The sequence below is a fragment of the Antennarius striatus genome, chromosome 6 (genome assembly GCF_040054535.1).
Source record: "Antennarius striatus isolate MH-2024 chromosome 6, ASM4005453v1, whole genome shotgun sequence".
NCBI lineage: Eukaryota > Metazoa > Chordata > Actinopteri > Lophiiformes > Antennariidae > Antennarius > Antennarius striatus.
Window position 1 is genome coordinate 20,114,173 of NC_090781.1, and position 25,279 is coordinate 20,139,451.

The 25,279-nt window shown below is 41.3% G+C and overlaps 1 protein-coding gene across 4 annotated transcripts in view; it reads left to right on the forward strand.

Moving 5' to 3' along the window:
• The window catches only part of dscamb (Down syndrome cell adhesion molecule b), a 90,000-nt gene that overhangs the window by 48,795 nt on the left and 15,926 nt on the right, over positions 1-25,279 (forward strand). For all 4 annotated transcript variants that reach the window (XR_011035543.1, XM_068316952.1, XM_068316953.1 and 1 more), the window contains 8 exons: positions 11,740-11,886; positions 12,146-12,424; positions 13,145-13,420; positions 14,357-14,653; positions 15,580-15,852; positions 17,756-18,034; positions 18,249-18,368; positions 20,226-20,405. Coding sequence is in view for 3 of the 4 variants with exons in the window: in XM_068316952.1 (XP_068173053.1) it covers positions 11,740-11,886; positions 12,146-12,424; positions 13,145-13,420; positions 14,357-14,653; positions 15,580-15,852; positions 17,756-18,034; positions 18,249-18,368; positions 20,226-20,405 (1,851 nt within the window). In the remaining variant the exon portion in view is untranslated. The remainder of the gene's footprint in view (positions 1-11,739; positions 11,887-12,145; positions 12,425-13,144; positions 13,421-14,356; positions 14,654-15,579; positions 15,853-17,755; positions 18,035-18,248; positions 18,369-20,225; positions 20,406-25,279) is intronic.

Sequence of the window (25,279 nt, forward strand, 5' to 3'; positions counted from 1 at the left end):
CAGAGATCTTAGTTTTCTTTCATTTTTTTCTGGTTATTATCTCTTTGACAAAGTCTGGAAGATAAAAAAAAAATTCTGAAAGCACAAAGGAGGTTCCCTGACATTAAGTTAGCTCAGTTGTTGCAGGTATTTGGTGAACTTTAGCTGTTAGTAGCTTATTATACACTATGTACAACTTGTTGATATCAGTTCATCTGTAGTTCTATGGAAAGCAAATACAGGTAGTCCTCAACATTTCCCTCACAAATTTCCCCACTGTGGGACAATAAAGGATTATTATTATTAATATTATTATTACATGCAAACACAATTGGTTCCAAGAGGTTGTTTGTAAGTTGAATTGTTCGCAAGTCGGTATTATTTAAATTTCAATCTATAATCGCCATTTAATGTTCAGCGGGGGTTTTGGCAGAGAGGGGAACAGCATGTCAGTAGTTATGGCGGCACGCATTTGTTCGTATCTCCAAATGTTCGTATCTTGAGGACTACCTGTACATCTTAATACCATGAGTGCAGCATGTCATAGTATAAAGAGGAATTTTTAAATTGCATTTGGCACATTTTAATTAACAGGGACGATACCTGATTTAAATCGTTTATTGGCTGTGTAAAATAATTGCACAGCTTTGCATCACAGCTAGAGCTCAACGCAATTGCATGTATGCTGACCTTTTACCAGAAGCTCTTAAAAGGTTATCCATTAATAATGCTCTATTCTCCAATCTCAGTTTAATTTATGACAAATACTCTTGATAGAATGACTTTTTCAGTGAAAAAAATCAATGGATTTATTTATATCCTGCTCTTTATCATTGTCTATGGCACTGAGGGAAAGAAGTAACTCGCAATGTGTTTACCTCTTTAAGCTGCGCAAGACTGTCTGAAAAGCAGTTCCTAAAACGTGACTATATTTTGTTAATAGCTTTACTTATGGTGATTGTGGCTGACATTTTGTTGCGTATTTCAGGAGATCGACTCACAGCCTGATCCTGGAGATATTTGAGCAGTGTGAGGAGTGATCGATTTTATTATGGTACCACTGCAGCTCAGGGCCCAGGTGCTGGGTATGATTTGGTTAGGAGTGTGTGTCTGCAATATCCGCATGCAGACAGGTGGGCTTAGCAGACTTGTTGAGCAGAAAGTGGGAAGAGTAATGCTGAAAAATAACATGATCTATTATAAAATTGCATTGAATAAATGTAAGATTTAAATATGAATTATTTGAGAAATTTAATATTTTTCACTGTGACGAGCAGAACATCCTCAATATAAAATGGTCCATACTTAAGGATACTATTGGAAAAAGAAAAGAATCCATGGATGATGTTAGTTATGGTTTCTGGCTCATTACTATTGCTGTGTGGTTTTAACTACATGTAAGCAATGGACATCCAAAAGGTTTGGCAAATCCAACCAGGTCTGACATCCGTGATTTAACTTTCTGCGATTGAGCAGGAGGATACAGCAGAGGAGTAGTTTACTCCACACCGCTACAACTTCGAATCGCTAATGTGGATTCCTTTTAACAAAATGTTCCCCCGTGATGGATAGAGGGTCAGGAGCTTGGCGTTGGTTGTCTCATTAGTGCGTTTTTCACCCCTGCCACCATCCACCCTCGCAGATGATATAATGACGCTGAGCACTTAAGTTGTGTCTTATAAGATGGAGGTTTGGTAGCGTCCACTAGTCCACATCTCGGATTTGGAGCTGCAGGCATTTGGCAGCAGATCTCAGGGTATTATTATACAGCTGCTGCCGGACGAAACACATTTTTCCTTGCGGTTCACGTTTGTTTGTATACTGTGTGTTTTGGGTGTTTGTGCATGTCGATGTCTCTGCAGCACATCCAGGTGCAGTCTTTATTACACTGTATTTGTACATCACTATGTCATAGTGTGTGTGCTTTAGCCAGCACAGAGCAACCCGAGGAATCGATTATTGAGGGGGCCTGACAGCTCCACTCTCTGAATGCAGGAGAATACATACTGTAGCAGGGGAGTGCCATCAGTTGCCCTGACAACACCAGTGCCTGTCAACACCTCCGTCTTAATAGTGACAAATTGTACTTATTACATCAGCGTTAATTCCCCCCGATCTCCCTCAGATGAAGATACTTAGCCCCGCGCTGATCAAATTGTGTCAGCATAATTACTGGGAACAGAACCCTATTAAAAACCAGGGCCTCAGACGTACTGTCCAGACTCATGCACAGGCCTATCACTCAACATGCATCCCTGCGTAGGAAGTAGGGAGGGAGGGAGGCGGGAGACTGTTGAGGGAGGGCAGAGCTAGAGGTTAGAGGAAGGCTGGGAGATGGGAAAATTAGAGGGATGAGGAGGGTGGCAGACAGAATGCCATTCTGAGGCGGTTGTACGCACAGACTCTGCTGAGGTTCTTTTAAGTACCCACATCATATTTTTGTAGACCAGCAATGCTACCTCATCAGGAAGTCATTTCTAGTTTAGATTAAATCACTGAGAATGAGCCCTCCTCCATGGTAAACAGCATTTTAGTGTCTTTCAGCTCATGTTTTGGTTTTACGTCTCAAATTCTATTGTTTTGGTCAAGCATCAATTATTTTTTTCCAAAAAGAGGCACTGAATATTGACCTGTATGCTACGTTTCTCATACAAGAAAGACGAAATTGACAACTGGCAGATGAAAACATTTAGTTTCTGAAGAGAAAAAAATTTCCTTTACAGGATGGTGATCAAAAACAGATCTAAAAAAACTAAGTTTACCAGTAAAAATGGATCTAAATTTCGATTGAATGCAAACTTTCTATTACCACAAAGACAATATCAGCAACCAGCTGGAGGAAACTTGGAGCATTTAGCAGCTAAAGAGGTAAACATTTCTATTACTGGGTGGTGGAGACCAAAAACTGAGCTAAAATGAGAGGAAGAAATGCCAGACATGTAAAATATGACAATACTTTCAAATCAGTTGGTTATACCAACTTAAAAGGATTATGTGTCAATGTTTTTGAAGGTTGCAACCATTACTACTAGAAAGCTAAACACAGAGAGGCATAAATGGGATTCTCATTGCCCCCAGAGTGAAGAGGAAATCATTGTTTGATGAAACAATTTCATTTATCCGCCCGAGAGAGTTTTTTTTATTTGGGAAGTGAGATGAAGAAACATGAAGTCCCTTGGGAGAGAAGTCCGCAAATGTAGACTATACAAAAAAACAAATGATTAAAATTTGAAATTTCATTAAAGCTTTAGCCCAGTTTTACGATAACTGTAATTACCATAAGCAATTTTCACAGCTCCATAGATATGGATTTAGCATTGCCAGTATCTGAAACAGTGAATTAGGTCTCTCTCACTCTCCGTCTCTCAGTGTGTTGGTCCTGAATGGTGCTGGAATGGAATTCACAAATTAGTGTTGACTGATGGAAATGTGCTAATTGCTGTTGTTAAGCTGCTGCAATAATTAGGTTATGATGGCAGACTGTTAAACATGTTGCACGCATACGCACGAGCAAACACACAAACGTACACTAAGGGGGCCGAAGCCGGCATCCTCTTTCCAGTATGGTTGAAATAGAATCCCAGACTTAATTACTAATTTTACTATCCATCTGTGAGCGTAATTTTCTCTACATAGAGTTGAACGCAGGGATCAACAGTTGACAACATTTTCTCGTGTTGTGGGTTAGCGAATGTTGTTCTTCTAAATTACAGTAGTCGACTGTAATTTGGTTAGGCTGACGATTAGATTATTTAGCAGTCATTGACTCAGGTAGTATCCTTGTTGGAAGACGACAAAGCAGGATGGGAGCATACCAGCTGATTTTCAGGACCTTCAGTATTTAAATTAGGGCTGTCAGTTTAACGCTTTAGTTAGATTAATTAATTACGCTGCAAATGCGCTATAAAAATTAACGCAATTAATCGTGAGTGGCAAGTCAATGCGCAAGCATTTTAAATTTGGCCCACTGAGTGACCCGTAGGCTGTTGGCATCTTGCTATTTAGTTGCCTTATTTAGAGGCATGTTATACTATTCATTTTAATTGCTGTATTGAGTCAGCTTTAGTATTCATTTTGATTGAGACTGCTCATGTGCCTATTTGAGGCTCAGCCTTATTTTATTTCTGAATTTTATTTATTTTATTTAACTGTATTCGTATTGCATTTTTGAGAAATGCATCTGGCCTAGTTGGTTTGCTGATGTGCTTGGCCTTTTTTCTTTTGAATTTCATTTATAAATCACACTTAACTAATAAAAATCTTCTCTTCTTGGTGCATTCTATTGATTAGTCATGCACTACAATTTTGTAATGTCCTAGAGTTCAAATTCTTTATTTAGGGGCCTTTAGCAGGTATGAGAAAAAATGCGATTAATTAGATTAATTAATTACAAATCCTGTTATTAGATCAATTTTCTTAATCGCCTGACAGCACTAATTTAAATGTGTTGTCGCTGCAACTGACAAGATATTAAAACTAACATCCAACCATCTTCTTGTAGACAATAGTAATCCACTTGTCTATCTCCATTACGGATCACAAGTTACACTGGAGCCTATTCCAGCTTACTAAGGGTGAGAGGTGGGGTAAACCCCAGACTCGCCGCCAGCGCATCGCAGAGCCACACATAGACACATTGGAGGAGTGACAACCTTCAGCATCTTCAGGCTCATGTAGACACAAAAAACATTGATGAAAATGGAATTGGATGAAGAGATTTTGGTGGAGATAAACATGGTAGCTTATTGTATCTTCTGTTTTACCTTGAAGATTGCGTTGAAGACTGAGTCTTTGTCTAATCACTGTTGTTGATATGTCTGGTTGCATTAGCATCATATATCAAAATAGATTTACGTCTTTTGGAGTGGTAGGGTATGGCCCATTAGATTTTGGTAATGATTCAACCATCCACTGTTTTCCTCTTGCTGAACGTGTTCCTCAGGGACACAAGTAAGGAGCTCCTGTGGTTCTCCTACAGCGGCAAGCTCCATTACAGGTTTATCTAGAGATGAAAAGGTATATCACAGACAAAGTAGATTTCAGCTCTGCTTAAGAAATGATCTACACAAGTTTCGTCTTTATTTATTTCACTCGTTTCTTTATCACTAAATTCACTCGGTGGTGGTTGCATAACCGCTGTTTAAATGTCAATAACATTAAATGAATCCCCGATGCCGATGTCCACGTTGTATTTAAAATGTAATAACAACTACCTCCACCCCAGTGTTGACTTGCAAAATGAATAGCATGCTGTTCATTTTATGGGAAACTGAAACACAAATAAATAAGATGGGAGTAACAGTTGCCGTCTCATGATAGCGTTGAGTCTCACCTGTCTGACTCCAGCGTTCTCAGTGAACTTGTTTGTGTTGTTGTTGTTGTTTGCTGCTGCTGTTGTGACATTCTCCAATGTACAAATTTGCTTAGCAACATGCTGTTTAATGACTCCAGGCTTCAGCAGAGATTAGCGGATTGCTAACCTCATCAAAGACATCAACCACCCCCAGACTCTTTAACCTTGGAGACCTGACTTTCCTTTTCAGCACTTTTTTTGTGATGTGTGTGTCTGCAGCCGAGCTCAGCGAGCGAGTATACATTAATCTAAAATTAATCCCCTCTCCTTGTCCGAGGGTGTTCTCCGTTACAACATAAACCTCCTCTTCGCTGGAGTTCAACGCTTCCATTTGCTTAAGCTGCTGTTGCTCAATCTGTGGACAGCACGAATCTAAAAGTTTAACATTTTATAATGAGTGATCGAATATCAAAATTATTTAAAATAATTTGTTTCGTACTTTGACTTAATTACTGTGTGATCATCCGTGTTTGTCTGTTGTTTGCCAGATGAATCAAAAAGCCATTGATTGATTTGAAAGAGGCACTGATCTCAGACAAGGATTGATTCAGTTTGATACAGCTCCAGATTTATTTATCTATATTTTATCTACATATTTATAATATTTTACAAATAAAGTGACAAATAGATTAATATAAAAATGGATCAAAATACAGATCTTTATTTTTATATTATCACTGTGTGATCTGCTTGGATATTTCAAAAGAGAATAATGATCTGTCCAGGACTGAACAAATATTCCGAGATTATGTGGTGTTGCATGATTTATGAAACCATCATCTTTCACTTGTTAGGTTTCTTATGAAATATGAATCAACGTCATCCGATGACAGCTGGACATTTTTTGCATGGATTACAATACACAAATTATTTATGGCAAATGAAAACTCATTTTTAATTTAAAACAGTGGAGAGAAAAAAAACAGTCAACATTTGACAGTTTCTGTCAAAAAAAATAAAAATTAAATACCAAAATTATAGATCAGATCTTGTCTGAGTGATGAATCCAGACTTATGGCCTTAAATAATGGCGTAGTTGTGACGCTATAGTGAGTGATGCTCTTGTGTCTCTTTGTCATTAGATAATTAAACAGGTAGGTGAGTCTCACGTTTTAATTAAAAGCTCAGAATAAAACTAGGTTCCAAAAATAGAAGTGTCTTATTTTCAATTACTGATACAAATAGCCTGAAATATTCAGAATTAAAATACAAGTCACACCATAACCTAATATAAAGAAGGTGCCCTTTTAACATCACATATGATGAAACATCTTATTGTGGTAAGCGCTTTACTTGACACTGCAAGATTAATTTGTTGTTTTCTCCTACCTCCTTTGAAAATGAATGCATTATGGGACATTTGGCGATTTATTATGGTTTTTATGCATTCGACTAAACGTGTAACGAAAGTGAAATATAGTTCGGGGTCAGCGTTTGAGTAAAAGGTAGGTGTTTACTCGGCGTGGGCGTTTGATTCCGCAGGATTTCATTGCGGTGCTCTGACACAGCCAACCACTGTTTTAGCATTCAGGCCACAGAGGGAGAGGCAGAAAGGGGGGAGAAGGAGAGAGAAGGAGCAGTGGAGGGAGGAGAAGCAGCAGAGGAAGTTGAATGAGCCAAACAGGAACACAGAGGTTTTTTTGAGGCTGAATAAAAGACAGAGAATCTTTTAGCATTCCAGCTCTGATGCCAAAAATTTCACTAAACCAAGGATGCCTTCTTCACCGCGGCTTCAATGGCAGCTCTGTCATTTACTTGTATTCTTAAAATCCATTCACACAGCAGGTGCCTCGGGAGAAAGAGATTTTTATAGGTGACTTTTACACGTGCAGACGGGTTCTTCGTTTGACCTGGTTTTATTAGTTTAAGGATTCGTAAAACAATCTGGATTTTTTTTCCACAGTCTGCACCCTGTTTTCTTTCCCTCCCTGGAAACAATGATTGTAGCTATAATGTAAAACGTTTTAAAAAGCCTGTTTCATAAATTGCGGGATTTAAAAATTAGAGACAATTCCACTGCTTGCTCTGTTCATAATGAACTTCAGAAAATTTGATTTAAATAAGGAGAATAACCTTGATGTTTTTAGACTTAATAAACAACATATTTAACGTTACTTTCGTGACACAGAAAAAAAACAAACCTCGCACTTCTCACACCTTGGATCACTTCTAATTATTAATCCAAACTACAGAAATATAAATAGACTGATTGTGCCTAAATGTGCTAAAACTATAGTTCCAGAAATAAAAATATACTCTTTTGTTTTCTGATAATAAATTAGATCCAAAGATAACACCAGCCTCGTCTCCGGACTTCCAAAAGGATTCATAAGATGTTAAAACATTTTTGTCCATGAAATATGATGAAATATGTCCATGAAATATGATGTGAAATATGACTGAATGACTCCATATGACTGGATGGAAACACATTCACTCATCAGCGTCTTTTAACGTCTATCAGAAGACACAAGCATGTCCACATGATTCTTGCTTGATTCTGCATGTCCTCTATCGATCTCAGAGCCATCATGCTAATCACATGGACCCGTGTCATCTCCTGTCTGCAGCAGCTCAGTGTAAGAGTTACAGCAACACTTGCAGCACATTTTGTTCCGCATCAAATGTCTTCAGCAGCCCTAAAGAGAGATTATGTACAGCTATTGATCACATCTGTCTATGGATAGTTTGAGAATAGATATTTCTTGATTTGCTGTGCAGAAAAATCGTAGCACTCATTTCGGTTTCTCTGCATGTAGCCTTGCAGCCCCAAGGAGCTCTGCGGCAGAGAGTTCAGGCCTACGATCTGACCTCAATCAGATCGGATTAAAACCGTGATCGGACGGCTGCACCTCTGACTCTGAAAAGGCAGAAATTATCTTATAATACCTCCTTGGAGTCAAAGCAGTGTTTTCACTGTGAGGTTTTTACAGCATCGCCTCACATAAATGATTATTCTTTGAGGGCACAAGTTAACGAGGGTAAATAACGATGGGCTTTTCTTATTTTTCTGTGGACACAGCTCTGATGGACAGCTGTCTGTTTTTAAATTAAATTTAATGTCTGAGCTAAGCTAGATGAGTCACCACACAGACGCAGAACATCCACAAGCCCATTTGTCATCCGTGCCTCTGCTGACCCGACTGGACCTGGGTCCCTCTTCACCGTCTGACTCGGTGGGGGCCAATAACAGATGTTGATTTTACCGAAGTGATCGGAACAAACACACCGGCTGTTGATATCTAATTCATTTCAGATTCTTAGCAGTGAATCGTCCGCCTATAGCTTGAAATCCGAGCGTGCTGTGACACTAGCTCATCGGTACGTCGAGGCTTATTTAGACCGCTGAGAGAGAGAGCCCGCCGCTCGTATTAGATTCTGTCTCTGGCAAAGTGGGGATGATTAGATAAAGTGCGTCTGGTGGAGTGAAGCACTTTTTCACTTTACAGTAGTGGTGCCTGAGAATGAACACAGGGAAGGTTTCAACTCTCCGACAATAAGAGTAAGATCTCTGTCCAGGGGATATATAATGCATCTGGGACCTGAGACTCCAATTACTGCCTTAATTAATCCATAGCAGTTTGCGGTCGACTACTGGTTTACAGGTTTTAATATTTAAAGGATGTTTTGCGTCCTTTTTCTACCAGTATTGCAGACAAAGCCATAGAAAATTCAAGCCAGCCCCAGCTGTACAGTCCCTTTCGCCTGCACTTCATTCTGTCTTAACACAATAACTGGGCTCTGACGTCTTAAAAGGCATTGCAGGAGCATAGAGGTGCTTGAAGAGAAAATTGCAGCATCTCACAGAGGCGGCAGTGAAATAGCATTTTGTCTCACTCAAGATGGATTCCACAGTGAGATTTCAGAGAACCAGCCACAGAATCAAAATGGAGAAGCCTGAAGGGTGGAGACAAAAAAAAGGAAAGGAGGCTGTGTGTGTGTGTGTGTGTGTGTGTGTGTGTGTGTGTGTGTGTGTGTGTGTGTGTGTGTGTGTGTGTGTGGAGTGGACAGCTTAGGAGGAGACGTCGAGATGTGTCCTTGTTTGTGGTTGATAATAGGAAATGTTAGTTACTGTGGGGCTTTTTATCCCTATCTTAGAGTCTCTTACCACCTCCAAGAATAAAACAGTTACGGTACAAGAAGAATCTTTAAAGGAAGTTAAAATGATCTGTTTGATTGGTCTGTTTGTAGAAACGATGAAAATACAGTTCAAAATCTATGATTGGAAACAGTAATGGCTTTTTCTCTGCATCTGGCCTACTCAACCTCCTTCCTCCCACCAATCGTCTCACAGACATACACACATACACACACACACACACACCCTCCTTCTCTCTATAGATTCCACTTGCTGGTCGCCCATTTAACAGCCCTGCATGTAAACCAGTAAAACCCCTTCAGGACATCAGATCCGTGGAATCTGTTGTTGGTTCTATCTAGGTCAACACTTACAATAGCTGTGCGATATTTTTCTTCTCCCACCTCCCTATATACCCCCCCCCCACAAACACACACACACACACACACAAGCCCTCCCCTACCCCTTTTGCCTTAACCCCACAAGGCTGATTTTCCTTTGCCTGTGTAAACATCAAAAATGCATCTAAAATAGAAGCATATTAAGCACGCTTTACGTTCACACACACATTTGTCTAATGTCGAATACTGAAGCATGTAGCAGCTTTGATGCTAACATTAGCGTAGATTTTATTGTTGTAAGAAACTTAGATTTAGGTTATTTCTAAATGTTTGATCAGCTGATTGGTTTGAATGGCGTCATTTTTCAAACTGCTCTTCTTACAAGTCACAGCAGAAGCGACGTAGATAAACTGCGACAAAGGCCGATCTCCATCTGATCTATTATCTAGGTGTATGTGTGTGTGTGTGGGGGGGGGGGTAATGTTACGTGACCTCAAGGAGGTGGCATCTAATTTGCTAGCCCACAGAGAAAAGAGAAACCTCCACACCTGCTCATCCATGCATTTTTCATAGCGTCTTGAAACGTCTATTTGAAAGGCCCGCTTTGACCGCAAGCGCAATAAATATTAAAACGGCACCAGAAAGCATAAATAATCTGAATGTCATTGCTTTAGAAGTTTTTCTAATATTTGGACCCTTACCTTTTTTTTAAATACCGAATCTAGAAAAAAAAATCTCATCATACATGTCAATTATCTTTTCGAGAGAAAAATCACACTGAATCCCAAAGCTGTTCTTGTTCCTCCTAAAAATGAATTACCCACCGCTAATCTGGCTCAGCAGGCTCCCTCACTTTTCGTATGAATCGCTGATACAACCGCCTTCAGATATTCATCAAAATCAAACGTGCAGAGAATTTTTTGCAAATCCGAGCAGTCCAGAGTTCTCGAAATGTTAATATTCACTCAGCCCAAGCGGTTGGATGCACAGGTATTTTTGTTACACAACAAGACTTTTTGCTGTTGCCCGTTTTTGTCCATTTATGAAAAACAACTTTCTCAAGACACGAATTATCCGAGCATGAAAAATCCCTCACAGGAAAGGCAAAGCCTTAATTTATTTTCCTCTAAGTTTCCCCGCTAATCGTTATTTGGTATTAATGTGAACATTATGTTACGCCCTGCTTACTGTCAAACAAATGACACACAGGAAGAAATAGACGGGAAATAATCCCTCCTGAAACCTGCCGATTTAGAACCTATCTTGTCACGCTGAAGCTTCCTCGGTTTTTATATCTTTTATTAGCTCGGCAGGGGGAATTCAAAGCCGGCAAATTATTTGTAGTGGCATGCAAAGTTATTTGTGCCATATTTGTGGCTTTGGACACAACCTGCAATATGAAATAAGGAAATATAGCTGTCAATTAAACAGTTCGAACAGGACTGCAGTATTTTCCTGGACTCTTTAACATCTCTAATCAATATCTTTCCTCTGGATTCTGTCAACATCACCTGTAGCTGTCTCTGTTTGGGCCTTAAAGGCTTCCACAGATGCCTCTATTTGAACATACACACCACTGCAGCAAAGACAATCTCCTGTAAATTGCTTTTTCGATCAGTTTTGACATCAATCCGCTCCCATGAGGACGTGAACGTTCATGTGATGGCGGAGAGGAAGGCTTCTCTCCTTATGGATGTTGACAGCCTCACTCAGCTTGGTTTGATCTGCAGAATTTGCATAATATTACTGCACACACTCGACCGGCAGTGACAACCAAAGAGGGATTGGCTACCAGACATTGAAACAGACGAGGTTACCTGTTACCGTAACAGCCAGGAGTCAAAGATTGGAGTCAGTGTTGAGGGTCAAAGAGGTGACGGACAGATCTAATGTCACGAAAACCAACTTGTGCATTTTTTGAAATTCATCTCGGTATTTTGTTTTGTATTTACTGGCTGAGTTTAGCTGAGACTTTTCATCTTTTTCAGGACAAAGATATCTCATCACATCCACGGGAGCCTTGTACATTCTGGACGTCCTGCCTGAGGATGGGCTGAATAACTACCGCTGCACCACACGGCACCGATATACCGGCGAAACCCGGCAGAGCAACAGCGCACGTCTCATCGTGTCAGGTTGGCGCCCATTCAGACAGGAACTGCAATGACCGTGTTCTTTATCTTAGTCTTGTGAATGTGGATAATAGGTGGACGGAATGTGGGGGGCAGTAAACGTGCCCCTGAAAATTTAGGAAAGGCTTCTGTTTTCTCTCACTTAACAAAATATACAGTGGATTGGACTGAATTTTGCCCCCAAGAATCAATATTAGATTATTCCTTCAGGCCCCTGGCATCACTCACCACTAATTAATGCTAACTCCTCTCCTCCGTCCAGACCCCACCAATGCTGAGCCAGGCATCTTGGACGGCTTTGACCACCGAGAGGTGATGATTAATCACCGGGTGGAGCTGCCGTGTAAGGCCTCGGGCTACCCCATGCCCAAGTACCGCTGGCTGAAGGACAACAGCCCTTTGGAGCCGGACAGTCGCTTCCGCCAGACGACCACGGGGCTGCTGATAGAGGGGGCACAGCCCAGCGACTCCGGGACGTACGTTTGTGAAGTGTGGAACAGTTATGGTAACGCCGAGGTCATGGGTCGCCTGTATGTCAAACGTAAGTCATCGATAAAAGGAAGCTGCAGCTTCTCTTGTCACCCGTGTATTGCTGTAGTCAGTTGTAGCTATGTAAAACAGCCCTAAGACAATAATTCAATTTATTGATTAGATCACTGATAAAACTACCTGATTATCAGCCAGTTGTTTTGCTGATTCGCTGCTTCTCTAATCAGGATCTGCCAAATTTAAATTTGGTCAATATTTTCGGGTATTTCTCAGACAAAATAATAATTCACACTTTCCCCAGAGGGGAAATTCTCTTCTCACTCTCAATACATGCATATGCTGTATATGTGTTAGTCTTATTACATCACACAGTATGATCAATACAAAATGATCAATAACTTAGTTTTGCAGAAACAAAAAACAGCCAACTTCTAAAACATGGTGATGTGAGAGGATGGATGGAAAATGGAAGAAAACAAGAACCCAAGTGTTCAATAGTAAAATGAAAATTCAACAGTTAATCAATTATTGGTTGACCATCATCTAGATAAGTGTTAGGTGTCTTTAAATGACTTTCTATAAGATAAATAAATTTAGAAAAAAGAAAATTGACAAGTTTTATGTCTTAACATTGAAGTGATCATTGATTAATCCACTGTATTAGTTACTTAAGCATATTTATTGCAATTTTTACTCCATTGTTTTGTCAGTTTTATTAGCATTAATTAAAAGAAACTGAATACTCCTTTTAAAAGTCTCTTTTTGTGGTCAGAGCCCCTGAAGGCGGTGGTCAGCCCTCGGAAGGTGAAAGGCAGCGTGGGTAGCAAGGTGTCCCTGTCCTGTAGCGTGAGCGGCTCGGACGAGTACGAGCTGTCGTGGTACCGAAACGGCGAGATCATCTACCCCGGCAACAACGTGCGATTCACCGGACTCAACCGGGAGAACCTCATCATGGAGGGGATGTCGAAGAGCGACGGCGGGGCCTACCAGTGCTTCGCCAGGAAGGGGAAGATGTCTGCGCAGGACTTTGTGCAAGTCATCCTTGAAGGTACATGCACACACACACACACACACACACACACACACACACACACACACACACACCATGATGCACTGTTTCCGCACCCGCCTCATGCATAATCAGTGAGTTAGCAGAAACAGATTTGGGCCTGGGAGATCAATACTGCGTTAATGTCATGAGGCTCTCAGCTCTGCGCCTCCATCAGTATGATCACCCCAGACTTCACAAACACATACAAAACCACATGCACACACACTCCTGAATCCAATAGCTTACCTTGGCAGCCTTTACTTGGGCAGCCGTCTCCTGTGGCCAGGGAGCTGTAAAAAGAAGATATTGATCATCTATAATCATGTGGAACAGATCTAGATTGTCAGAGAGCAGGCAGCAGGCATTTCTTTCAAAAGTCATCCAGTCTCGGAGGAAATCTCCTGGATCAGCGTTCATAATGAAAGACACCAGGTGTGAAGCCTCGTTTCTCTTTAATTTTCTTGTTATTGTCCAAAAAAAGAAGTTTTTTCATGTTGAAGATTTTCTGTGGCAGACAATAAGACATCTTCTCTTGAACGCTGGCAAACTCAGAAACTGTTGTCGACTAAAATGTAAAAGAAACTCCTCAACAAATTGAAATTCAGAAGAAAACAGAAGTTCTTCTGGTTTTTAGGTCAGAATAGAACAACCCTCTACTTTTATGATGTGAGATTAAATGAATGCCATTTTTTTTCAATCAAACTCTTGGGTGAAAACACCAAAGAATGACACCATTCTTTGTCATCTACAGGTTAGAAACTACAGCTTTTCTCTATTTTCTCACCTGCAGCAATTCATTAACCTTCATCAACCTTAATTAATTTGCAAATTCAGACTATTTTTAACATGATCACTCTCAGTTTGGAAAGTCTGCCATTCAGTACATCACCTAGTTAATTAACACCTCACATTAAATGTATTTCCTTCCTACAGATGGGACTCCAAAGATCATGTCCTCCTTCAGCGAGAAGGTGGTGAATCCCAGCGAACCCGTCTTCCTCATATGTAACGTGAAGGGCACGCCCCCTCCCAGGTGCACCTGGTCTCTGGACGACGACCCCGTCATCAAAGACAGCCACCACCACCTGGGCCACTACGAGACCCACGACGGGCATATGGTCAGCCAGCTCAACGTCACCCACACCCAGGTGCAGGACGGCGGGCTGTACCGGTGCACGTGCAGCAACTCGGCCGGGGTCGTGTACCACCAGGCTCGAATAAACGTAAGAGGTGCTTGTCAAATCAGCTCCTCCAAGAACAACAATACACATACCTGTCTGTCTTTCTGTGTGTCTGTCTCTCTGAGTGGCTGTCTGGCATCTAGGGAACATGAACGATGAATGCTATTTTGATTTGAAATTCTTTGATTTGTTGTTTCTTTGGTGTGTTTGTTTAGTTCTAGTAATAAACCTTTAATCGTACATGACGTGCACTTTTTAGGTTTTTCTCCCTGAGGAAATTTTTTGTTTGCTTCACAAGTTTTTGTATTTTTTTGTTAAATTTTCTTATTCTGTAGCGTCACCTTTTCTCATCTCCAAATTATTCCTGTTTTTCCCCACATGCAAGTATTTTTAGGTCTAATGAACTTTCCTGGTTTGCTGTACAAAAATCTGGATACTGGGTTCCAAAAACGGGCTGGTTTGTAAATAGAAAAAAAATTATTCTGTTTGCATGAACAAATTTACTTGTGGTTATATTTGTATGTGTGTTTGTGTAAGTGTTCATGTGTGTCTGTGTTCCTGTGTCTGTAGCCAGTTTTTAATTTTAGGAGACGTAGAAAGTTTTACCGTTATGTGAGTGGGCAGCAATAGCGAAGTTCTATCAGTAATGTGCTGCTATTTAAATGATCCACAGTTGAGATGATTAGCAATCATAAATCTCTGCTCCCTTTGCCAAGTTAAGCCAAAAATCACAAAGTAAAACAATCTTTAAACAACAGTTTATTTGAATATCTTAGTTTTTTGGTGGTAGGAACCACATGAGAAGCTTTTTTTTTACTAGTATTAACCTCGCTTTGTTCAAATAGCAAACATATCTGGAAATGAAATAAGATTAATGAAGCAAAATAAAGAAAAACTTCACAACATATGTCACTTGATGTCAGTTCTATCCATTGAATGTCTTTATAGAATCTCTGATTCTCTGTCCTTCTTCAGGTCGGGCCAGCATCCGTCCCATGAAAAACATCACAGCTATTGTCGGACGGGACGCTTTCATTCACTGCCGGGTGATTGGCTACCCCTACTACTCCATAAAGTGGTACAAAAACTCGGCGCTCCTGCCGTTCAACCACCGGCAGCGAGCATTCGAGAACAATGGCACGCTGAAGTTGACCAACGTGCAGCAGGTAGACGCCGGCGAGTATAACTGCAAGGTGATGGTCCAGCCCAACAAGATGGACTCCCAGAGCGTCCATCTCCGAGTGAGAGGTGAGACACTCTGAGTTTAGCCAGGCAAAGTTTGGGGAAGATAAATACTAAGATAATAATAAATGTTGTTCAAATTCAGAAGAAAAAAAATTGAATGCAAATTTAACAAAACAGCTAGCTCTTGCTAAGCTAACTAAATTGAATTGTGATATTGTCCTTTTAAGCTATTTTTAGACAAGAAATTAAAGAACAATACCTATTGCTTTAAACTGTGACCTATTATTACATCTCGCTTCAAAGCAGTGATGTATTGTAATTGTCAGTGTTCGTGCGTTCGTCCGTTAGTCCGTCCGTTAGTCCACCAAATATCTTCACAACCGTTACAGATAGAAAGATGAAACAAAAAGCACATTACTCAGGCGGCAAAGGGGGTGAAAATGAGATGATGACTTTGACCTTGAGAAAACTAGGTGAAGATCAAATTTCAACGTTTGTACACTCAGGAACTGGATAAGTTAGAAAGAATGGGGAGAAGGCCAGTGTGAGTAAGACCATAGATCAAAGCTACTGCTTTGATCTATGAAAGTAGGTCAGAGCACTAGCTTTGATCTTTACCTATGCAAGTAGATCAGGGTAAAATTTTGAATTCAGGGGTGTCGCGAGATGTTGCAGTCTGACTGCCTGGGTTCTAGTTAACTTGGTTCCGATCAAAGTCTTGGATTTTCCCTTCAATAAAAACTCATTTAATCAATTGAATTCTTGGATTCATTCAGATTCATGCAAAAATAACAAAACATGTAGTTTAAGGTATTTTTGGACAAAAAAATTAAAGAAGAACAATACCTATTGCTTTAAACTGCGACTCATCAACTCCAAATGTTTTCCATCAAAGTCTTGGATTTTGTAATCTAATAAAAATCAATTTAATCAATTTAACTCTTGAAATCATTCATATTCACATCAACACATTCTGAAGCACACATTCTTTTTTTTTTTCCTTTTTTTTTTTTCACACCCGTCTAATTGTGCTTCTTAAAATTACCTCACTGGAAAATAAAAAAGCCCCGCTCACACAGAAAGGCAGATGGTAATATCATATAGCAGTGATCTCCGCAGACTTCTAAATTAATCTACCTGATACTCCTCAGTACATCAGTGTATCTAATGAAAACTCATTATCTATCAGCTATCAGCTGCGTGACTGATCTCCGCTGAGATCTTACAGCTGTAATAGGTAATACTAAAAAGGGTTTCCCCATTAAGCCTTATTTCCTTCCCCCCGTACAGTTTGCCAGGCTGCCACCGCTATATTACGCTTTCCAACGGAGCGAGAGAACCAGAGAGAGAGAGAGGGTGGGAACTGAAGAGAGACTGATCATATAAAGCAACACTTCCCAGTGGTGCCATAGTGAGCGAGTGCATTTGTTAATTTACTCTGCTCACGCTTAAAATGCGAAAGTGTCTTTGGGGATCCGTGGAGTCCATTATCTCCACTTTGTTGTGAATTAAATAAGATGCTAAAGTGCTGCTTATTTCGCTGTTATTTGAACTCACTGGACACTCAAACACAGATGACTCGCGTTAGCTGGAGATTTCCCAGAGAACAGAAACACAGAAGAGATCTTATTATAACTGTGCCAGACTGACTTTGAACTAGTGTTTTTTTTAATGCAAAGGTCAGGAAGTCAACTCCCGATTGTTGATATTCTGCAAGGAACAGTTCTACTTTGCTGGCGTCTCTTTTTCCAACAACCTCAATGAGTTATCTTGATGTTTTGTTCAGCTTCTCTGTGCTCCTGTAGCTTCTTCACACATGAAAGGACAAAATGTTCCAGACTGAGAATGATGGCATCGCTATTCAGGTCTTTTATGTTCGTATCTTCAGCGACCTCTTTAGATAGTCGAGGTGTCATAGGATTAACGGTTAAGATTCAGACTTATGACTGACATCATGTCTCTGCAGTCCCTCCCTACATTCAGCCTTTCGAGTTCCAGCGTTTCACCATCGGCCAGCGCGTCTTCATCCCCTGCGTGGTCATGTCGGGCGACCGACCGCTGGACATCACCTGGCAGAAAGACGGACGCCCGATCCCTGCCAGCCTAGGCGTGACAGTGGACAACATTGACTTCACCAGCTCGCTGCGCATATCCAACCTGACGCCCGACCACAATGGCAACTACACCTGCATCGCCCGCAACGAGGCGGCCGCCGTGGAGCACCAGAGTCAACTCATCGTGAGAGGTGAGGAATCGTGAAGGAACTGAGAGGAGAGATGATGGATGTAACGGCACCGGGGGGAGCAGTTGATCTTCAGCACGTGCACAGGGTTATATCTGAAGTCTCCCCCGCAGCATCAACACTTTACTCATTAGTTCATCCTCCAGAAACATTAAAAAAAAAAGAAATGACACCAAAACATGTTGCTCATCGTTGTCCTGTCTGTGTCCATGTGTAGTTCCTCCGCAGTTCGTGGTCCAGCCTGAGGATCAAGACGGGATCTATGGGAAAACTGTGACTCTGAACTGTTCAGCTGAAGGCTACCCTCCACCCACCATCGTATGGGAACACTCCAAAGGTACATAGTGTGTGTGTGTGTGTGTGTGTGCGTGCGTGCGTGTGTGTATGTGTGTGTGTGAATGCATACAGACACACACAGGCATGGTGGCAACAGTTGAGTTCAGCCTCTTGAGCAAATGAAGAGGGGACCAGGTGTTTGTTCCATCATTCATATAACCTGGGATGAAAGACAAAAACTAAAGAGGAATTGTGTGTGTGTGTGTGTGTGTGTGTGTGTGTGTGTGTGTGTGTGTGTGTGTGTGTGTGTGTGTGTGTGTGTGTGTGTGTGTGTGTGTGTGTGTGTGTGTGTGTGTGTGTCCACGATCAAACGAATAAAAGAATCAAAATCTGTTTTTCACCCTTTGATTGGATTGTGTGTGTGTCGGGTAAGGTCTACCTGTCTAGCAGGACGTTGTCCAGATAGGGTTTTTTTTTTGTTCTGTAATATATCACACCAAACAGACCAAATCACTTCCCTCAGAGAAAGATGCGTCCGGGGTAGGTAACTTGGGAAGCTGTGGTCTGAATCTGTTGCCGGCCAGAGGGCAGTTTGTCCAGAGAATGGCTGTCTGGCGTGCTGTAACTGCGACAGAAGTAGCTAAGAGCCAGACGAGTGCCTCCAGGAGATCTGGAACAGTAAGTAAAGGTCAACCGCTATTAGCATAACGACTAACGCCATTTGGATATGCAAAATCCATAATTCAAGGGAGAACGCATCCCCCTTTCCTCTCTCCTCCTCTCCCGGAGCCAAGGGACCAAAGACAAAGTCACTACTTGACCCTCCGCTGGCCACGGCCACTTGACTGCATTTTAATTAAAAAGCAAAAACCCACAGCTCAATAAATAGCCAAATGTCCACATGCTAACACAAGCTAATGCACTACACATGTTAAATCCTTGATGAGTTGAAATGAGATGCTTTCTCCGCTATGAGTTCCATAATATAGCGTTACTGACGAGCCATAGATTTAAGACATGTTGCTGTGGAATGAGATGATATATTGTTTGACAGCAGAACAAGACCGATTACATCATTTTCTATTTAAAAAAAGGATAGGTATTTATTACAAGGCAGGCAGCAAGCCAGAGTTTTATCAAAGATGCCAAGAGCAATTATTTAAAAGATGTTCCAGTAATGGATATCAAACGTCAGTCGTATTGGACTGTTGAGAAAAGAGAAAAGGATTTATTCTACATATTCACGAAGCAGACAAAGTCGACGCTTTGAGGATTAGTCCGTCCTTGACTGAGATTACATCAGAATGTTAATGTTAAGGCCGTTTCTTTTATTTTTTATATATATTTTAAGTCACCTGATAAGTACAAAGCAAAAGAGGAATGAATAGTTAGTGAAGGATCCTCGTCTGGCGTCGTCCTCATCTGGTGTTTGAAGGCCGGCAGCGGAGCAAAGCCTCCCCCTGCCTTCTCTCTGCTCCGCCTGTTGTTAGTCTGCGCCAATCTGCTGTCTTGTTAAACACGAGCATTATGTCTGTAGCGATTGCATCACGCCAGCAGCTCGGCCAGCTTCTCCGCGCTCAGCAGCTGTCTGCCGGTTTAAGGATTTAGGCCCGGTGTTAAGAAACATGTTGACAATCTGCTCCCGCATCTGACGGGCTTTGTCACCAAATCTGTAAACACAGAGATGTGGTCAAATGGAGGCACACACACAGATGCACACACACACACACACACACACACACACACACACACACACACACACACACACACACACACTTAGGTCAACTTATTAAGTATTTTAGGTCGTATGAATTCTTTTTTTTTTCTACTTCTTGCAGAAAAATTAATAATCATCTGTATGCAATCTCAGATTCGGTGAGATCCCTGTAACCTCTTCTATCTACCTTTCCTCTATCAGGTGCTGGTGTCCCGCAGTTTCAGCCCATCCCTCTGAACAGCGGCTCCCGCGTCCAGCTGCTGAGCAACGGTTCGCTGCTCATCAAACACGTGCTGGAGGACGACAGCGGCTTCTACCTGTGTAAAGTCAGCAACGACGTGGGAGCTGATGTCAGCAAGTCCATGTACCTCACCGTTAAAAGTAAGAGCCTGCGTCTGATGCGTGATCAATAACACCTGATGGGCGGTAATTGCTGTGTATTTTAATGTCTGGGCGGGTGCAGCTTTGAGCGGCCATTATAAAAGGAATCCCAGCTGCAGGGGTTTTATAGGTAGCTCCTCTTAAAACTGATTGGCCAGAGCCAGGAGTGGGGATGCTTAAGAAGAGATTTGATTGACAAGCTGTGCAAATGGTGCTTCAGCTAAATAATAAACACTTTATACGCTTCACAAAAATTAACAGCCTTGCAGCAAAGCACCTTCAGTGTGGAAGACGATGGAACCAAAACAGGCTGATGCTCATGCTGACAGTCCAACAGTACTAGCACGTAGTAGGATTGTGTTTTCATACATTTTCATATTGTTTAGGTGTGTGTGGCTTTTTTCACTTGTGCTAATCTTATCAAACTGGAGCACAAGGCCTCCAGCTGATCCCTCATTCATCTTCTGCTTGTCTAGATTTCTCCTTCCTTCAGCACAACATCCGGAAAGAGAAAATAAATGTCAGCAGCTAAAATGGACATTCATCAAACTTTGCTGAATGGAAGCTGCAACTGACTCCAAGAAGGGGAAAACCTTTTAGCAGCAGACGATAATCCGTGTAGAACCTCCTCTTACGGGAGAAATCGGTGCTCCTTGTGATTAATATCTGCTTGCATGCTGTGGATCTGCACGTGTCGCCGTAATTAAGCCTCCGAGTCCTCCAAGAGTTTGGGAGGAAGCTGTCGGCACGCTCGCTGTGCTTTCATAGGTCAGTTTGCTGACTGTAGCACCCGTTGCTATGCAGCAAATTGACCTATGACTGTGCTAACCTTTCTTCTCCTGTATTCTAGCAAATGGAGCGCAAACACTGCAGCTACAGCAGAGTCACAACTCGCTCGCACAAACGTCAGGTGGTGATGATTTTTGCTAAAGAAACCACATTCAGTCACGATGCGCTCAAATTGTATATTTACTGGACTCCATGTGAGTCCTTCAGAGTCAAAGCATAAACGGGTTACAGTTAGATGATGCACTCCAGTAATCTAATCAGAACTATCCCTGCTCTGAACTTTGGGAAGTATTTTCTTATTTTCTCCCCCCGTTCTGACCTTTTCTCAGCCTAGAAACTCTTGGGTTTTTTTGTTTTTGTTTTTTTTTACCAGGGAATCTTTCTCTGACAAAAAATTAAAAATAAGAGAAAATACAAGGAACAGAAAAAGAGAATACGAGTCTTTTCCCTCCACAAACAGCCATCCACATCCTCGAGAAACACTGAGACGGCTTATTAACCAAAGTGGCAGAGCGCAGTACAGTACATGCGTCATGCATTAGTTTACTGGTATTGTGGCCTACTTTCTGCTGGTGTTTGCATACACACACACACACACACACACACACACACACATAAAAATATGATTTATTTTCGAGTGTATTTTCTCAACTCTTTTCTGTTCTTAAAATTAATCACGCTGCTCCACCATGCTGAAACCCGTCCACTGGAGGAGATGAACACTGAGTATGTACAGTATGTAGGACAAAGCAGAGCAAGCAGCGGTTTATGTATGGGTGCTGTTTTTGTCGTATCATCTGCAGTGATCGTGGAAAGAGTGTGTGAGGGTTGACCCAATGAACACACTTTCTGTTGTTGATCTCAGTTGATCTACTGCAGGAAAATCTATTACTTTTTCCTGAACAATCACAAATTTTCCAGTCGTCATTGCTTGCATAATGATTTGGTTCATTTTGACAAGATTAATGCAAATGTCTGTATTTTAATCAGCAAAGCAGCGAACGTCATGCTAACAAAGCCTCCATGACATCACCACAGTATTTCATCATCAGTGCATCCAATATGGATTTAACACATGTTCTCTTTTTACACTCTGTCCATTTAGCCCTTAAACACATTACTCAGTGTCATTTAAAACCTGTAAGTCATTCGTGACTCAATTAGCATTGACACTGATATCTTCACAGCTGGAAGAATTCACATCACAGGAAACGGCTCGAACTTCTCCGGGCTTATAGCGACGCTTGGCGTCGGCCTTTCTCTGCTGCCATTGGCTGCTCCGTCATCAGATACGGGGTCAACCACATGCTTGTTGCTCATCAGCAGATCACATTTCATCTGACAAACCGAACTCATACTGGTAGTCACCAACACCGTCATGGATTCTGCGAGTGTATTCTTGTGTTTACATCCATTGGGCTTATTCTTCTAGCTAGCAATGCATTCTATCTGCTTGCATGTCGAGTGTGCAATTTTGTCTGTTTGTGTGGGTGGGTGGGTGAGTGGGTGTGTCTGCGTGTCTGCAAACCTTATGAGATGCTGGAAGTCTTTGAGAGCATTTCAGCCTAATTTAAATCTGTCAATACTTCAATTAGAAGCCAGCGGAGGGGCTTAAGGAAAGAGCTGTCCCCGTGTTTCTCATCTTTATTTTCCCTCTGTGTCCGTCTTTATTGCTCACATTTCAAGCAATAAGAGAAATTTAAAAAAAGAAGACAAATAACACGTTATGTCATTTCATAACCTTGTTCATTTGCTGGCAGCTTTGTCCTCCAAGTGTCCATATCTGCCGTTGCCAAAAACAAATAATTTATTTACCATTTGCGGATTAATTTTGGCTCAATTTAATGGTACTGCTTAAAAAAAAGATTAAACCGATAGATATTAGATTAATTCATCATTTAAACATCATAAATCAGTCTTCACTGTTTCTCCATGCAGTGCTTTATTAATGTAGGCCTTAATATGTCAAAATGCCTTTAATGTAACACTATTGATAACACCCTCTGCCCCCCCAACCTAATTGGCCTGATTTTATTGTCACGTCTAAATGTGTTCGAGTATAAAGTTTGAAGTGGAACTGATCAGTCTTTAGAATCCAAGCTTTCAGACTTTAGATTGGAGATGATGAAGGAAACCTTAGAATCCGTCACCACAGACCAGAGAGGAGCCACCTTCGTCCACCTTTCTTCCCTGTATTACCCCCCCCCCCACACACACACACACACACCCTCTCTTCTCACTCTCTACCCCTTCAGCGATCTCCCTTGTCTCTCTTCTTCCCACTCACACTTTCTCTTCTACCCGCCTGTGTTTTATTACCCGGCCCCTGTAATATCGCTGGATATTAAAAAATATACATCAACTGAGCAATTATGGGCTATCAAAAAGAATAGGTTTAGCCCAGGGCCCTGCGAGCGCTGCACGGTAGATGCATGGAGATGAGATGAGGAGGCGAGCGAGTCGACTCACCTCAGCTCGGGTCGCTGAAGCACAGCCAAGATCGGTAGAGATTGTGGAGCACTTTAGATACTGACTGAGGTAGCCATCTTGAATATATGAACATTCATCATGTTTCATTCTCACACAAGGTCAAACATCAACTGAAACGTCTCCAAATGTGCACAGATCTATTCTTAACTGCATGATTATCTGCAGGAACGCACCAAATGCATACAAGCACATGCTAATACATGCAAACATTATGAGAAATATTCTAATGCAGTTTAGAAAAACTAATCTCCATCAGAAAATTAAAGCTTCGCCAGAGACTGAGCGTCAGAGCTGGAGAAAGTAGCCCCCCCCGGTTAGGGAGCAATAACATTTAGAGGAGGGGTGGAGAAGACCGTTTTAATAGGACTTACTTAGAATTCCATGCAAATATAAATCAGAGATTTCCTAATGATGCATAGACACACTTTGGATTAGGGTTAGTCTGCTGCTTTCCATGAAATCAAACTTGTATCCACTTTGTGAAATATTCACCCACTCAATGTCATTGTTGACCCACAAAGAATCCAAAGCAATGTTCACGTTATTCTGCATCAACAACAAAAAAACATCCAAAATGGAGGCGCTAGGCTCGAATGCACTCAGGATGTTTTATCTGGAGGACACCAAACACGAGCAGAACATGAACACACCAGATTTGTTCACACAGTCCTGAAAAAATGCAGATTTCTCACATGTGAAGACAAGAACAGTGGAATTGAGTCACCTCAGCTTGGTAATGTGAACCTGGTTAAACTGTTGTCTCCTCTAGCACCACCTTGAGGTTTACATTTGTGGTTTTAAGCACCATTTTAGACAACTGCTGGAAGTACTACACTGAAATTCAGTTCATTCATAATCAGAATTCATTGTGAAAACAGCCGAACATCGTACAGTTGTTCAACATTTTTATTGATGTTTTTTTTTTTATGTGGACAAAATACCATATAAATTATTATTCTATACTTATTTAAGTTAATATCATTGTAAGAACTTTAGCATGCAGGCGTTTGTAGCACTGTGGTGTTGCAGAAAAGCTTTTATTGTTAAGCTCATGTCTATGTTATCAAACAACATCAAGACAATCAGAATTACATTTTTGAAATCCATCACCTAATTCATCCACTTTTTGTTTAATTTAGAATAAACAGAGCTGCACCAAACTGAAGTCTCTGTGAAGCCAGTACAGTAACCTGATCAATCCTTGACCTAGCGTGATGGTATGTGGGAAGGTGTGTGTGTGTGTGTGTGTGTGTGTGTGTGTGTGTGTGTGTGTGTGTGTGTGTGTGTGTGTGTGTGTGTGTGTGTGTGTGTGTGTGTGTGGTCTTTCTGTCTGGTTTTGTTTGCATCTGTTTTTGTATGTGCATCTCTAAGTCAGCATGTTTCCACTTGCATCCTGCACAATGATGCCAGACAGTATCTCTGTATTAGCTTTTGTGAATTTCTGAATGTGCGTGTGTGTGTGTGTGTGTGTGTGTGTGTGTGTGTGTGTGTGTGTGTGTGTGTGTGTGTGTGTGTGTGTGTGTGTGAGTATGCACCTGTCGTTATTCATGTGGATCTGTATGCGTACAAACGCGCCTGTGTCTGTTTGAGACAAC